Genomic DNA, 15,863 nt, shown 5'->3' on the forward strand with positions numbered 1-15,863 from the left:
TCCCTTGAAGTACTTTGTTGTGTGCTTCCTTGTCTTTGCTTTTTGTTCTCTAATTGTTGAATAAACTTACCCTGTGTTTTATATGGATGTTGTAATAAGTCCTTTCCCTAACAACCCTACACCCTATTCCCCCTTTCTCTCTCTATGCGTTCCAACCCAGATGATGGTCAATAGAACCACGGAGGTATACAGACTCATCACCTCTTCATTTCTTTCTTTTTTGTCATTGACCATCTCTTTCAGCTCTGTTGTCCTGACTTTCCCCTTACTTAATGGGGACTTGTCTGACATAGGGAAATCCTGCATGTCAGAATTATGAACCATTAATCTGAATGCATGGAGCTGACTATGCTGTATTACACACTGCATGGCTGACAGTAAAACATGTGTTGTATTTATAGTTCCCATAGAACGATAGTTTACTGAGGATTTGTTTCACATTTCTCTATAGTTTTAAATATTTTAAATGCATCAGTGTTAGAGATTTTCATACTTAGAAAAAACACTGACAGCATTATAGTAAACTTTACTTCTTTGTTTATTACTCTTTTCTCTGCGTAACCCACAGCATGAGTACTTTTGAGCATGTTGATACAACTGTTTTTCTTCTGACACACGTTGTCGATCTTTAAGTTAACTCTGTTTCTTAATTAAATTGCACCATGTCTATCAGAATGGGAAGGTAAGGAGTGATCCCACCTACAATTATGTACCATAGACATTCATATGTAGAGCTTATGTATAAATGTCCATTTGTCCGTCAAAGCTGTTTAACTTAGTTGCGAGCCTACATGTCGTTGCTCCGTGTATTTGAGTTTTGATTCTCCATGGCCTTTTTTTTTTTTTTTTTTTTTTTTTTACCTTTTGTAGTACAGTATTCAACAACAAGACGGTTTCGATTTTTTTTTTCACCTTCTGTTTTAATTTTTAGCAAGCATGGCAAAAAAACATTTTTGCATGTATTATGTATTGCATGTGCTATTTTTGGTTATGCTCATTTTTTATGCTTTTCCTTTTTTCAGCATGCTGCCTCATCATAATACTGCTTCAGTAGAGTCAGGTTTCGTCCCTGTGTATACCACAGAAAATCTTTCTTTCTTTCTTTCTTTCTTTCTTTCTTTCTTTCTTTCTTTCTTTCTTTCTTTCTTCTTTCTTTCTTTCTTTCTTTCTTTCTTTCTTTCTTTCTTTCTTTCTTTCTTTCTTTCTCTCTTTCTTTCTTTCTTTCTTTCTGTCTTTCTTTCTGTCTTTCTTCCTTTCTTTCTATCTTTCTTTCTCTCTCTCTCTCTCTCTCTCTCTCTCTCTCTTTCTTTCTTTCTCTCTCTCTCTCTCTCTCTCTCTCTCTCTCTCTCTCTCTCTCTTTCTTTCTTTCTTTCTTTCTTTCTTTCTTTCTTTCTTTCTTTCTTTTTCTTTCTTTCTTTCTTTCTTTCTTGTCTCCCTCACCTGCTGTTTCAACCAGTCTTCTGTTTCTTCCTTGTTTTGCCCTTCAACCTCTTCCCCTCCCCCTCTCCCTGTATTCCTCCCTGCTCTCTCCTTGTCTGTCTTAAACAGAGTGGGTTCACCCCTCTGCACATCGCGGCTCATTATGGTAACGTGAATGTCTCCACCCTGCTGCTGAACAGAGGAGCTGCTGTTGACTTCACTGCTAGGGTAGAGCCCCATTTCTACTTCTTAGCAAATCAAGATACTTCGTCTTTGTCCAACTCTTTCTATCAAAACTTGATGCCTGTGGTCGTTTTCGATTTGAAACAGCAGGTTGTTATGTACCATCATAACTTTCCCTTTTTATCTATGCCTCTAATAACTACATTTACCTTTAGCCTTTCAAAAGTTAAAGCAGATTCCATTACTTCCTGTAAAATAACACTCACATAACAATACCCAATTATGCATTATATTTTTGGGAATGGGATTTGTACTGTGTTTGCGTGGTAAAATTAACTATATTTCTTTATCTGCCTTATCAGAATGGAATAACTCCTCTTCACGTGGCCTCCAAGAGAGGCAACACCAACATGGTGGCCCTGCTGTTGGACAGAGGGGCTCAGATAGATGCCAAAACAAGGGTAAAACTCAAATTTAAACTCTGGATGTCAATTACAATTCAGCCGCTAACCTGTAGTGATTACTAAATAGAGTGTGCTAACCATTTGTAAATTTCTCTTTTGTCAAAACAGACAAACTGGATTAATGTGTGTATATTTGTGTGTTTGTGCCTTTATCTGGGTCTGTGTGATTGTCCCACAGGATGGTCTGACACCTCTGCACTGTGCAGCCAGGAGTGGGCATGACCCAGCATTGGAACTTCTACTGGAGAGAGGAGCCCCCATCTTAGCCAGAACAAAGGTATTGATCTCAAGCTCACAATATATTGTACCTGCAGTTTTTTCTTCCCTTTGCTTCTCTTGTCCGCCACTGCTTTCTTCAATATACTGCTTTCTCTGTCATTTTTCATCGATCTCGTACAGAACGGACTGTCCCCACTGCACATGTCAGCCCAGGGGGACCACATAGAGTGCCTGAAACTCCTGCTGCAACACAGAGCGCCTGTTGATGATGTCACACTGGACTACCTCACAGCGCTGCATGTCGCCGCTCACTGCGGCCACTACAGAGTCACCAAGCTACTCCTGGACAAGAAGGCCAATCCCAATATTCGAGCACTGGTAAGGATTCAAAAAACAGCCACATTACCACTAGAATAGTCATTAACAGAGACTCATAAATACTGTGTAAGCACATGCACGTTTACAGACAGGAAGAATGACACTAATGGTCATAGATCTAGTGATTTACAATATGCAATTTATAAATGAAAGTCAGTCTCCTTCCATAAAATGTAAAACCAAATTTAAGATACAGGATGCGTAAGGCAAGGCAAGTTAATTTATATAACACCATTCAGATACAAGGCAGATGAAGGTGCTTTACAGAGGCATCAAGTACAAGACATTAAAACTGCACTCACACTTTAATCCCTTAATGAGCTGACAGTTTTAGCAGACCTCGGGTATTCAAGAAGCTCGTTCTGCTGGTGGGAAACAGAGAAACTAAAAACTGCTTCACCTTGCTTGGTTTTGATTTGGTGAACACTGAGTAAAAATGTTCAAGATGACCTGAGGGGTCTGGAATTTAGTGCTATATAAGGATTTTAAAATTGATGTGTAGTAAAAAAAAAAAAAAGAAAATTGCTGTTCTAACTTGAGATCATATAGTTATGTATTATATGAGTGTTGATTTTTTTTTTCTCCACCAGAATGGTTTTACTCCTCTCCACATCGCTTGTAAGAAGAACAGAGTGAAGGTGATGGAACTGTTGGTCAAATATGGCGCCTCCATCCAGGCAATTACCGAGGTGAGACTGTCTTGTTTGAATGTTTCAGAAGAGCATGTGTAGATATAGTAGCTAACCTGTTCTGTTTCACATTGTTGTAAATTTGTAATTAATTTTGATCTCTGTGTTCCCCACTCTAGTCTGGGCTGACTCCCATCCACGTAGCTGCTTTCATGGGTCACCTCAACATCGTGCTACTTCTGCTGCAGAATGGAGCCTCTCCTGATGTCCGTAACATTGTGAGTAGTAATTTGTTCTGCTCAGTGGTCAGTAGTCATATCTGTCCTATAGTAAGAGTCATTTTTCTCAGTGCAAAAACCTCCAGCTATTCTTTTATATATTTTTCATTCAGCACTGTCTTAATGCTCATGACTGTTCTTTCTTTGCACATCAGCGTGGTGAGACAGCTCTCCACATGGCAGCACGGGCAGGTCAGATGGAAGTGGTTCGTTGTTTGCTTAGAAATGGAGCGTTGGTGGATGCCATGGCCAGGGTGAGTCAACTGTCAAAGTCCATCAGAGTTGTATGTTGTTTGTTGTTTTCCTCTGTACATAAATGAATAAGTATATTTCATTCACTGGATTGCATAAACATACTCCTGGCTCATGTCACCTGCCTCAGCTCTGGCTTCACTATGTCTGTTTTTGTCCAATTCTACTGCATCTACATCAGTACTTCATTTCTTTTTCTTCTTTAGTTTTCTCTCTTTGATAAAACAACCTTTTCATCCCTCAACCACAGGAGGACCAAACACCCCTCCACATTTCATCCCGTTTAGGGAAAACAGATATTGTACAGCTCCTGCTGCAGCACATGGCCCATCCGGATGCTGCCACCACCAACGGTTACACTCCTCTCCACATCTCAGCCAGGGAGGGCCAAGTAGAGACCGCTGCCGTGCTACTGGAGGCCGGAGCCTCACATTCAATGGCCACCAAGGTGAGCAGAGAGGTAGAGCGTGACACATACAGAGTTGGTGAAATATTGTACGAGCGTCCTAATGGATGCCATTTAAAAAAAATATTCAGCTAAACATTGATGCAAAGCAGTTTGGAAATGAATGTTTAAAGTACAACTTGTACATTTTTGTCCCTTTTATGTTTATAGAAAGGATTCACTCCGTTACATGTAGCAGCAAAATATGGAAGCCTTGACGTAGCAAAACTTCTCCTTCAACGCAAAGCGCTTCCTGATGACGCTGGCAAGGTGAGCTGAATATACATAGATGTAGATTCTCAAACAAGCTCTGAGGGTAACAAAATTGATTTCAGTGAGAGACTCGGTCTCTGACTTGGAGTAATTTGTATCTCTGACATAAACTCATTACTGAGTAAAATGTAGGAAGCTAGATACAGGCAAATCATGAAGGTATGATGCTTCATAATAAATGTTATTTGATCAAACGATTTCTCTTACAGAATGGCTTAACTCCACTTCATGTGGCAGCACATTATGATAACCAAGAGGTGGCTCTGCTGCTGTTGGATAAAGGAGCAACACCTCATGCTACCGCAAAGGTTAGACAGAGGATTTTAAAGAAGAAAAATACTTGAAACACTATTGTTTACATGTGATGCATTCTACTATAGTTTCCCTCAACCCACCACAACGTATTCAACCCTGGAAATATGCTGTTATCTTATTGATAGTGTTGTGTTAGACTAGCGATGGCATGATAATAAGCGAGAGTGATGTTTAAAATCCCTTTCTCATTGATGTTAGATTGTTATCACAGTATTTAACTGCTTATCTTCCTCCATGTCCAGAATGGCTACACTCCTCTCCACATTGCAGCCAAAAAGAACCAGACAAACATTGCTGTAGCACTGCTGCAGTACGAAGCAGAGACCAATGTTCTAACCAAGCAGGGAGTCAGCCCTCTACACCTGGCAGCCCAGGAAGGACATGCTGAGATGGCCAGCCTGCTGCTAGGCAAAGGAGCTCACGTCAACACTGCCACCAAGGTCACACACAAAACCCAGCTTTATTACTGCTGTTTATGTTAACATTTTAAACCAGTTGCACAGACACAGTGAACTGTGATTTAAGCTTTATGTAAATAAGTCATTAAGAATATGTCACAAGTATTTAGTTACAGTGATATAAATAATTCAGCTCATACGACAACTGCAACTTCCACAGATGAGAAACATGTACTGTACCTATAGTCTGTCATAGAACAGTGACTGTATAAACACTGTACTTTATGTATTACAGAACGGACTAACTCCTCTGCATCTCTCAGCCCAAGAAGACAGAGTCAATGCAGCAGAAGTACTGGCCAAACATGATGCCAACTTGGACCAGCAAACTAAAGTACAAACACTCAGAGAAACACTAAAAAACATAGACAGACCAAAACTAGTCAATCGTAAGGGCAACATTATAGCATGGTGCACAAAAGCTAACCAACATGAATGTCCCTGTGTGAATTTTGTATCTTAGTCTGAGTGTATTCACTGTTTGTGCTTACCAGAAAATTTTAAATGTGACTCAGATAAACATGCATGCAAATTCAGCATATCTGCCACCTACTGACTGTTTGTAAGCATAACAATATCTGTATTACATATTCACGGGGCTTTAATGTTAACACACTTAGCAGTCACATTTCAATCTGGTCACAAGTCAAAGTAGTGCTCATAATTTTTTTCAAGACTATTTTCAAAGTATACTCCTTCCTCATAAGGTATCACTTTGATTAAGTAAAACAAATCAGATATTTTTGGAAATAATAGTTTTTTCCCTCCTCTCAACACTCTAGCTTGGATATACCCCTCTGATCGTGGCCTGTCATTATGGAAATCTCAAGATAGTTAACTTCCTGTTACAGCAAGGTGCTAGCGTCAATGCCAAAACCAAGGTAGGATTAAAATCTTAAATTTGAAACATACAAACTGCTCAATCAATAACTGGAAGGCCAAAATTAAAATTACAGTTGAAATGACTTCTATTTTAGTCTTTACAATAACTAAGCAAAATATTGTCACCTCTTTTCTTGTTGTTTTACAGAATGGTTACACACCACTCCACCAGGCAGCACAACAAGGGAATACACACATAATCAATGTTTTGCTGCAACACGGGGCCAAACCCAGCGCAACTACGGTCGTAAGTCAGAACAGAGCATGTGCATGACTCCTTGTCATTGTGTAAAATTTCTCATTCGTTTGGTCTGTTACACAAATTCTATGTCCTTCTCCTCGTTAGAATGGAAACACTGCTCTGTCGATTGCCAAACGTCTGGGTTACATCTCTGTGGTGGACACTCTTAAAGTCGTCACTGAGGAGGTCATCACGACCACAACGGTAATCTTGGGATATCTTTAGTTTCCAGATCTGGAGTCTGGAAAGTTTCATCCTATGTTTCCCAGAAGATCCAATTTAACGTTTTTCTATTTTGGTTGTCTTTTTCCATCACTGCGACAGACGGTGACAGAGAAACACAAGCTCAATGTTCCAGAGACCATGACTGAGATCCTTGATGTGTCGGATGAAGAAGGTGAGTTACTTTAAACAGTGAAAGCAGAAAAGAACTTACTGTGCGACTGGCACAGATCAAGCTCATTGTTTTACAGGGGAAGAAAAAACTTAAATTTCTTTAGCCTGCTTAAATCATCAGACAAAGCAATTTAGGATGGACCTTGAATAAAAAGTGCCAGCTGTCTTTACCTTTGCACAGTGGTTTTAAAAGCTGTGTATAGTAGGTTATGCAGTGGGTCTTAAAATTGTATGTTCCATAGCTCTGAGGCTGGAGGACGAGCCATTATCTGAGATGTCTGTGGAGCTGGAAGGTATTGCAAAATGTCTGCTCTGCTCCTCCAGCTTGGTGTGCAGTATCACATTTACTTTATGCAACAACAAAAATAATAATGAGAATTTTGTCTTCAGCATTTTACTTTCAAATGAACTACATATGTTTGTAGTCTATTTTATATAAGCACGGTCTTTGATCTAACATTTTGTGATTTAAAGGATTTAATCACAATTCAGTTGAATGTGTGTCAATGACTTTAACTGGTGAAAACTAACTGCATGATGTTTTTGGAGGAGGTGGGATTGTGGACATGATCATAACAGTCATGATGATTATGGCTGAATGAGCTGATAATAGCAACGAAATCTGGAGAATTTTCACCCAAAGCTAACATCGAAATTGTTGACACTTTTTTATTGTATTATATCTGTTTCCCAGGTGAGGACACTATGACAGGTGATGGAGGAGAATATCTGAGAGCAGAGGACCTGCGAGAGCTGGGAGATGATTCTCTGCCAGGACACTATCTGGACGGATTCAGCTATATGAGTCACAACCTGGACAGGTCACAAACAACACACACATATTTAACAAACAGAAAAATTTTACATGTAACTGCATAAATGACAGCACATGTGATGTGATGACTCATCACTGATATCTCGCAGATGCAAACATACAGACACATCCAATGACACTCAGAAAATCCACCTTGTTTTCACAACAGGCCCCAGCACACTCCCATCCACCAAAGTTTCCCCCAGAGAGAGGGAGTTCTCATTGAGGACATGCTTACAAGCCACCAGGTGAGGAAAAAGCAAACAAAAAGTGTATGGTGTAACCTCCCTGAGGTATTGTTAGACTTTGGTGGCTCCAACCGACCTGCTAATGTTCATTGGTCTGTAGGTGTCAGCACTTTCTAAAGAGCATGAAAAGGACTCGTTCCGTCTGAGCTGGGGTGCTGAACATCTTGATAATGTCGTGCTGTCCTCCAGTCTGCTTCACTCTGGGTATACAAACACAGACACACACACAGAACCTCACATACACACTCACACTGTTTGTTTGTGCTAAAGTGGAATCCAAATGTCCAGACTTCACATGCTTGCAGAATTAACAGGCACAAGACATGCCCAAATCTCCATTTCATCAAAACACAAGAGGGGTTATGTGGACTTTCTGTGAACTTCCAGAGAGTCGGCTTGGGGTGCAGACTTTACCAGACTTCGCTTGGAAAATTATCCACTATCCACATAGTAATATGATTGTAACAATGTAAATTAAAAAAAAATTAAGGAGTTCATGGAAGGGAAAATTTAAGTGTAAAGTGAAAATTTATATTTTTGCTATTTTAGCAGCATTTTATTTGAGATCAAAACCTGGCAATAAGACAAAAGTAGAAACTGCCTTGAGCTTTTATTTCAGGCTATATGCAGTATATACATAAGTATGTAAACAGTAGAGGGAAATTTCGGTCTGTTTTCTTGGAAAGTGTTTTATGTAATAAAATAGAAATGTTAATATCACACATAAGTTGGCAATATCAATATTTACAGAGTCCAAAATTTCAATTAATTTTGATGGAAACACATAAGGTCTTAAAGTCTTGTCTCAGTACATTTGATCCTGTCAGAGCCAAGCCCCTTTACAGATTAGACGTGACGGCAGTGAACCAAATCCTGTCTGTAAAGGTGGAAGGTGGAAATTTTGATTCAGGCCAAGGGCCCTATTTTAGTGCAAAGCTGAACATCTTGGCCACTTAGATTCCAAATGCATCTGCTATGTAAGTGCAGCAAGGTAATGTGACAAAGGAGTTGCTGAAGTTGTAGATAAACTGAAGGGTGTTATATTTTTACCTTTAGTCACATTACTGGTGTCATCATTTGAAGTAGCTCAACCAATCACAAATACAACACATTGATATTTTTGTAAAGTTTTAAATACATCTGGTGGTTGGCAGGTGATTAAATAAAATGGTTTATATATATATATTTTTAAGCTTAATTCTGTCATTACTTTGCATTTACTTGTGACATCGACGCTGTGTCTGTGCAAAGCAAATTTCAAGGTTAGAAAGACAGACAGTTGGGACACTGGTTGCACTGGTCATTGCACTACTACAAAAAATAGGACCCTGAAGATGTTTATAATTTCTGAAATGGAGACTTCATCTTTCATGTAATTTTCTAAATTATTAAGTATATATGAGTCACCTTCAAATCATAGTTAATTTCATACTCGCATTACTTTTCAGTCCTCTTCATCTGTGTTTTCTCCTTCCTTCTTTTATCTTTGCTGCTGTGTATTCTTCTGTCTGGTCTGGGTTCTCTCACTTTTACTCATTCTTTATTCTCTCTTTCTCTTTCTGTTTATACTCTTGTTGCTTATTTGTGCATTCTCTTATCTTGGCTGTGTTTGTGATTGTGTGTGTTGTTGTTCTTGTGGTTGTTGTTGTTGTTGTATTCTGCTTCTAGCCGTTCCTCTCCATGCCTAGACCATGACAACAGCAGGTGATACTCTTTATTTTAGCTACTTTCCCTTTCCTCTCTCATATGTATCCTTACTTTTTTCCTTCACTTATTATTAACTGACCTTCTCATTCCCATCGTATTTCTCTGCATGATTTCATAATGCATGACGTTACCTTCCCTGAGTTCAGGTTTTGTTCACTAGAGATGCTCTATAACCCTTGAATCAGATCTGACTCCTTTTATCTTCAGGATCTAGAAACATAGTCCCAATATGCTATTTAGGTTTTTATTGATAATAAATATATGATATAACAGCACTTTATGTTGAGGTAGTATAGGTAACATGAGTACACAGTGAGGTGTTTATGACAGAATAAGGCTGTTGTCATACCTTTATTTTTCTTGTTGTCAACAACTCATAAGCAATTCAATTAATAATATGGTAACACACTTCTGCATACCAACTTCCTCTAAGCTCCAATCCAGTTTGTCCTTTCTGAAGGCAAAAATCGTTTAACATCTGTTTAGACATGAATAGTTACATCAATAAAAATCTCAGTAACTTATAAAACAGCCTGTTTAGCAAATGTTACTCATATAAGAGGAATCAGAGTGATTTTTTTTTATTATTTATTTGTGTATTAATACCTGTTTGGTGAACAGGGATAAAAAATTTAAAAAATGGTATAACCTAACAAAGTAAAATGTCACCCGGTGCAACATTGTGCCTCTTTTATTTGTTCATCACAGTTATTGAACAACAGTGGAGGTCTATGACACAGGAATTAGTTAATACAGGCTACACAGATAATACCTGTTCAGTTCAATCAATTCATTGTAGGCTCTGGTATGTTCTTAATGAGATTGTAATTACATTAAGAAGAACGTAGAATGTAAACAAGTTCATCCTTTTCTGATCTGACACCATTCCATCCTATGTCCTGATCAGCTCCTGTAATCTCCAACTTGTACTCACATTTCATACACACAAAATGTGGGTGTTCCTGTACACGCTTGCTTGCCCGAAGACATGTCCTGTAATATTTGAAGCATTATTCATACCTATTTGCTCCTTGACACCTGAATCCTCAAGAAATAACCTTGTCCACGGTCCCTTTGCTTTGCCTAGTTGCCTCATTTGCTTTGTCTGCATGAAGTTTGACAGACAGACTAAACATTCTTGCAGAAATTTTGCTTTTATTATTTGAGTCTTTGTCAACTAATTTTCTTAAGAACGCCGGGGCTTTGTCTTTAGCTTCCTGGTCAGCTTCATGGTTGATGCCAGAGGCGGAGCTATGCGTGGTTGCCGTCACAATGGCCTGCGAATCATCGTGCCACCAAGAAAGTGCTCTGCACCTACACGGGTGACGTGCAGGCTGGTGAAGAGGCATCGTTTGGCCTCTATGCCCCCTATGGTGGAGGGTGAAGGTCTGGCTGGTCGCATCATAGAAGTGGGACCCACCGGAGCCCAGTTCCTGGGGTGAGTGTATGTTTGAGTGTGTATAGTAAACTGTGTGTGACTATTTTCCTGTGTCAGTGTGTTTCACTGTGTGGTGAGTTCATACTTTCTTCTTCACTCCTCCTCTGTGCTGCGTATGGATCAGTAAGCTCCACCTTCCTACAGCTCCACCCCCTCTGAATGAGGGTGAGAGCCTGGTCAGTCGTATCCTGCAGCTGGGTCCTCCAGGAACCAAGTTCCTCGGGTAGGACCATGGGAGGGGGATACCCTACCCCCATGGAATTCTGGTCACATGCCCACCCTTATATTTTCCACTTTGTCCAGTTTTTCACTTTTTGAATTTTTCACGATATGCTGTTTATCAGTAACTTTTTTTTTTCATTTGTTTCTTGGTACTATAAAAGTACAAGTCTTAATCCGAATCCTCTCGACCTGTTGTTGTATTTTGTTACTTTCCTCGGTCTCCAACTCATTTTCCCGTTCTTGTTTCTAGTTGGGTTCTGCTCTGCTGATGTGCAATTGATGTTCTTTTTATGTTTAAAATTTTTTTCGAATTACTTTTTATGACCGTTTGTTTTACTTGGCATGAAAAACTCAGAATTTAATCATTTTTTCCTTTTTGTTTTGTTCATAAAGTCATCTTTATGTAAACCCAAATTAAACCCATATTACCAAAAAATGTGCTTCTCAACCCAATTTGTATTCATGTTCACCTTGTCATCCCTTCTAGGCCTGTGATTGTAGAGATCCCCCATTTTGCTGCTCTGCGGGGCACTGAGAGAGAGCTTGTGATCTTGAGGAGTGAAACAGGGGAGAGCTGGAAGGAACATCATTGTGACTTCACTGAAGAGGAATTGAACCAGATACTTAACGGCATGGATGAAAGTAAGGGCTGGACTCTAATGACAAACAATGATCCATGAGTTGATCAAACAATATACAAAAACACATCAGCACAGAAACTTTATAATCACACTTCACCGTAACACAAGCTACAGTGCAGCAGTGAAGCAGCAAAGGCTTGCCTCTTAGATTTTAAAACTCTTGGATAGTAATGTGAAGCTGGAAGTTCAGGAAGTAAATGATGGTGGAAATATTGAAGGAATTTATTTACACAATATATCTCTCATCACAGAACTTGATTCCCCTGAGGAGCTAGAGAAGAAAAGAATATGCCGCATCATCACCAGAGACTTCCCACAGTATTTTGCTGTGGTGTCGAGGATAAAGCAGGACAGTCATTTGATTGGTCCAGAGGGCGGGGTCCTCAGTAGCACTCTTGTGCCCCAAGTTCAGGCTGTCTTCCCTGAAGGAGCCCTCACCAAGAAGATTAGAGTTGGGCTACAGGTACATATGGTGCAATCTTTTACTAGTAGATGAATAGTTGTTGTAGGGCAACAAAATATTCAAAATCATGACTGCAAAAAAATGCTAATAGATTTTGTACTTTGTCCTAGGCTCAGCCCATTGATGTCGATGTGGTGAGAAAGATACTTGGTAACAAAGCCACATTGAGCCCAATCGTCACACTGGAGCCGAGAAGGAGGAAGTTCCACAAACCAATCACCATGACAATCCCTATTCCCAAGACGTCCAACAATAATGGGCCAAGCGCAGTATTTAGCGGGGAGACGCCCACTTTACGTTTGCTTTGTAGTATTACAGGTAAGTACTGTGTAGGGAAGATTCAGTCATCATTTCAGCAAATAAAATAAAAATGAAAACATCCCAGCTCATTCATACTGCACTAGCTGTTTGAGGTAAATTCAGATAGTCCAAATAAATACTTAAAATGTTGCCTCTGTAATATACTGCCATCTAATGTAATATGATATATATGCCTGTCTTGTTGTTGGATGTGTGTCTTGGCTTATTTCCATAAATATATTCTTGATGACATGACAGAAGCATCTGCATCTGTGTTACAGGTGGAACCACTCCTGCACAATGGGAGGACATCACTGGCTCCACACCTCTCACCTTTGTCAACCAATGTGTTTCCTTCACCACAAATGTGTCAGCGAGGTAAATTCATTATTTGGTTTTAACTGTGGAATCAGGGGTAAAGATTAGCACCTTTTTTAAGCTTCAGATTCTACCTAGTTACACCTCTCACAGTTACTAACTAAAACGCTCATTTATATTCGCAGGTTCTGGCTGATCGACTGCAGACAGACTCAGGACTCTGTTAGTTTTTCCTCCCAGCTGTACAGAGAAATCATCTGTGTCCCGTACATGGCCAAGTTTGTCATTTTTGCCAAGACGCTGGACCCCATCGAGGCCCGCCTGCGCTGTTTCTGCATGACAGATGACAAGATGGATAAAACGTTGGAGCAGCAAGAGAACTTCACTGAAGTTGCCCGCAGCCGAGATGTGGAGGTGCGGTGTGATGATGGGGGATAAATAAGAAGAGGGGAAATTGTAGAGAAAGGTTTCAGCTCAATTAGAAATGTGATAAGTAATGTAGTAAATTATTCTGTAGCCACAAAAAGGAGGTTTTTAGAATGATTGAAGCAGGTTATGAAGAAAGTGTAATGAAACATTGAATGGAAATAAGATTTTTAAGTTAAAAAATTTAAAATATTGTCTTTAAAGATTGAAAGTAGACCATAATGGTTTGTTTTAGCCATGAAAATAACTTTCATATTCACATACAGGTGCTGGAAGGAAAACCTATATTTGCTGACTGCTTTGGAAACCTGGTGCCTCTAACCAAGAGCGGACAGCACCATGTGTTCAGCTTCTTTGCCTTCAAAGAAAACAGACTGGCCCTTTTTATTAAAGTATGACTTACAATCGATTCACATTTTTTGAAATTGCCATTCAGAGCTTCAGAAATCCAAATCCATGCAGTTCATGATCTGGTTTGTTTCGTTGATGAACAGATTCGAGACACAGCTCAGGAGCCATGTGGTCGCTTGTCCTTCACCAAGGAAGCACGCACATACCGAAGTCTTAACCACAATGCTATCTGCAACCTTAACATTACCCTCCCAACATACTCAAAGGTCAGTTTGAATATCTCTCTGTTTGTATTTCGATAAATATAGCACATTATTTTTCAGTGCAGTGACAACATTGCTGCTTTTTCCTTGTTTCATTCTTCTCTTTAGGAGTCTGACTCAGACCAAGATGCAGATGATGAGGTAAATAAAGTTTACTTGATACAGTATCACAACAAAGAAAGAACGATATCATAAACAGGTTAGAGCTAATTACGCCTTTTTGATCTTCATTCTGCAGAGCGAGAAGAGTGACAAGAAATGTAAGTTTTTATTTGTAGTATTTATGTCTCGTGTTTGAATGTTAGACATTTTCAGAAATAAACAATATGGCTTGAATACATAATACAGATTCAGCATTGGAGACATTTTACAAAACATTTTCAATGGTCATCATGGCTATATATCCTATAATTATCTTTACAGTACAACACAGTCTAAACTGGAGACACATCCCTCGTTTAACATTAGATTACTGGTCATAAGGTTTGTGAAGTATTTAGTTTTGGAATATGACCACCTGTTTTTTCTAAGAGATGCACTGATTAATACATGTTTCCTAACATTTTGATTAACCCTGCTCATGTATTTTGCTCTACTAACACTGTGTAGTTAGATGTTTGTTACTGGCAGCTATGCGATGGCTGATGTACTCTGCCTTCCCCTCACTACATACTGCAATGATTTTTTTTTTCCTCCATTTGCATTTTTTTTTCTATGATATTTTGCTTGAAGGTCAACATACTTTAAAAAAAAAATTAAATCCACTGAAAATTGTTTGGATTTTCAGCGTATCTGTGCTTGAAGCTCATCTTTAACTTAAAAAAATATATATTTTGTGGTAATAATATGCAAAAACTATTCATTTTGACCGATTATTATTTTATTAATTTATACCCCTCTAACAGTTTTATCAGTGGAAACACATAATTTATTATTGATTTATTTTTATTTTCATATTTATGTTGTACGATTTTGGCTGCTGCTGTCTTGTTTTTACTTCCTGTACACATTTATTTTTCATATAAAAATTAAAAGGTTTCTGTCATTCATTCATTGAGTTTTACTATAAATCAGTTTGACATTATTTTACATGACTACTTCTTTCTGTATGTGAGCTAATAGTGCTATTAGGTCACAAAACAGCATAAATGTAATTTCAACCCATTAAAATCGGTAATGAAATTTGATGCCAACAAATTAAAGGTTAATTCTATTTTTCATAGTATTTCACAAGAATATATGATGTCATTTTAAAATAAGGAAGTACTTTACATTGCTTACAGATACAGATTTTTGTAAAACTTCTAAATAGATTATAAGAAAATTCCAGTAACAGTGATCCCATTACTTGATATTAATTGATCACCTTACACCTCTCTCTAAAAAAACCTCTATTATTTTTATTCAGTTTATTATATTTTAAAACTTGTTTTGTAGCCAAACATGACTTTAATAATAGCAACAATCTTGAGAAGTTTGGTTTGTGTGTTCTCCTTCCTTTTTGTCCCTTTGTTTTATATGTAATTTTCTCTGTTCCATTTGTATATTTTATGGTACATTTTTAAATATGTAGTGCAACAAATCAGATTTATATTATTCTCGTCCACATTCTACCCGTTTTGTTACCTCTCCTGGCTTTGCTTATGCTCTTGCTGCTCTACTCCCCTTCAAGCTCTTCTGGACTACTTTTTGTCATCTTCTTTTTGGTCTTCTTTTCGAGGCTCCTTTATTCTCTGCCCTGTCAGTCTTCTTCTTGCGCTGTGAACTGAAGATGGATTTTTGATGGCATTGTCTTGATGACAGTTTCTCTGATGTCTTTCTTTCCCACTTCATTTGTCCC

General features: G+C 38.6%; 1 protein-coding gene across 1 annotated transcript in view; it reads left to right on the forward strand.

Annotated features, from left to right (window-relative positions):
- The window catches only part of LOC138620312 (ankyrin-3-like), a 69,174-nt gene that overhangs the window by 28,017 nt on the left and 25,294 nt on the right, over positions 1–15,863 (forward strand). The window contains exons 7-39 of the mRNA XM_069697401.1: positions 161–184; positions 1,549–1,647; positions 1,965–2,063; positions 2,245–2,343; positions 2,466–2,663; positions 3,254–3,352; positions 3,472–3,570; positions 3,726–3,824; positions 4,073–4,270; positions 4,439–4,537; positions 4,750–4,848; positions 5,098–5,295; positions 5,549–5,647; positions 6,096–6,194; positions 6,344–6,442; positions 6,542–6,640; positions 6,761–6,833; positions 7,075–7,125; positions 7,527–7,653; positions 7,816–7,894; positions 7,995–8,098; positions 9,563–9,598; positions 10,815–11,039; positions 11,164–11,262; positions 11,749–11,903; positions 12,154–12,365; positions 12,476–12,683; positions 12,947–13,043; positions 13,169–13,397; positions 13,676–13,801; positions 13,904–14,026; positions 14,132–14,164; positions 14,262–14,283. Of these exons, the coding sequence (XP_069553502.1) occupies positions 161–184; positions 1,549–1,647; positions 1,965–2,063; positions 2,245–2,343; positions 2,466–2,663; positions 3,254–3,352; positions 3,472–3,570; positions 3,726–3,824; positions 4,073–4,270; positions 4,439–4,537; positions 4,750–4,848; positions 5,098–5,295; positions 5,549–5,647; positions 6,096–6,194; positions 6,344–6,442; positions 6,542–6,640; positions 6,761–6,833; positions 7,075–7,125; positions 7,527–7,653; positions 7,816–7,894; positions 7,995–8,098; positions 9,563–9,598; positions 10,815–11,039; positions 11,164–11,262; positions 11,749–11,903; positions 12,154–12,365; positions 12,476–12,683; positions 12,947–13,043; positions 13,169–13,397; positions 13,676–13,801; positions 13,904–14,026; positions 14,132–14,164; positions 14,262–14,283 (3,805 nt within the window). The remainder of the gene's footprint in view (positions 1–160; positions 185–1,548; positions 1,648–1,964; positions 2,064–2,244; positions 2,344–2,465; positions 2,664–3,253; positions 3,353–3,471; positions 3,571–3,725; positions 3,825–4,072; positions 4,271–4,438; positions 4,538–4,749; positions 4,849–5,097; positions 5,296–5,548; positions 5,648–6,095; positions 6,195–6,343; positions 6,443–6,541; positions 6,641–6,760; positions 6,834–7,074; positions 7,126–7,526; positions 7,654–7,815; positions 7,895–7,994; positions 8,099–9,562; positions 9,599–10,814; positions 11,040–11,163; positions 11,263–11,748; positions 11,904–12,153; positions 12,366–12,475; positions 12,684–12,946; positions 13,044–13,168; positions 13,398–13,675; positions 13,802–13,903; positions 14,027–14,131; positions 14,165–14,261; positions 14,284–15,863) is intronic.

The sequence above is a fragment of the Brachyistius frenatus genome, unplaced genomic scaffold (assembly GCF_029030835.1).
Source record: "Brachyistius frenatus isolate BFR_SWC_R1_liver_20210118 unplaced genomic scaffold, ASM2903083v1 Contig_23, whole genome shotgun sequence".
NCBI lineage: Eukaryota > Metazoa > Chordata > Actinopteri > Embiotocidae > Brachyistius > Brachyistius frenatus.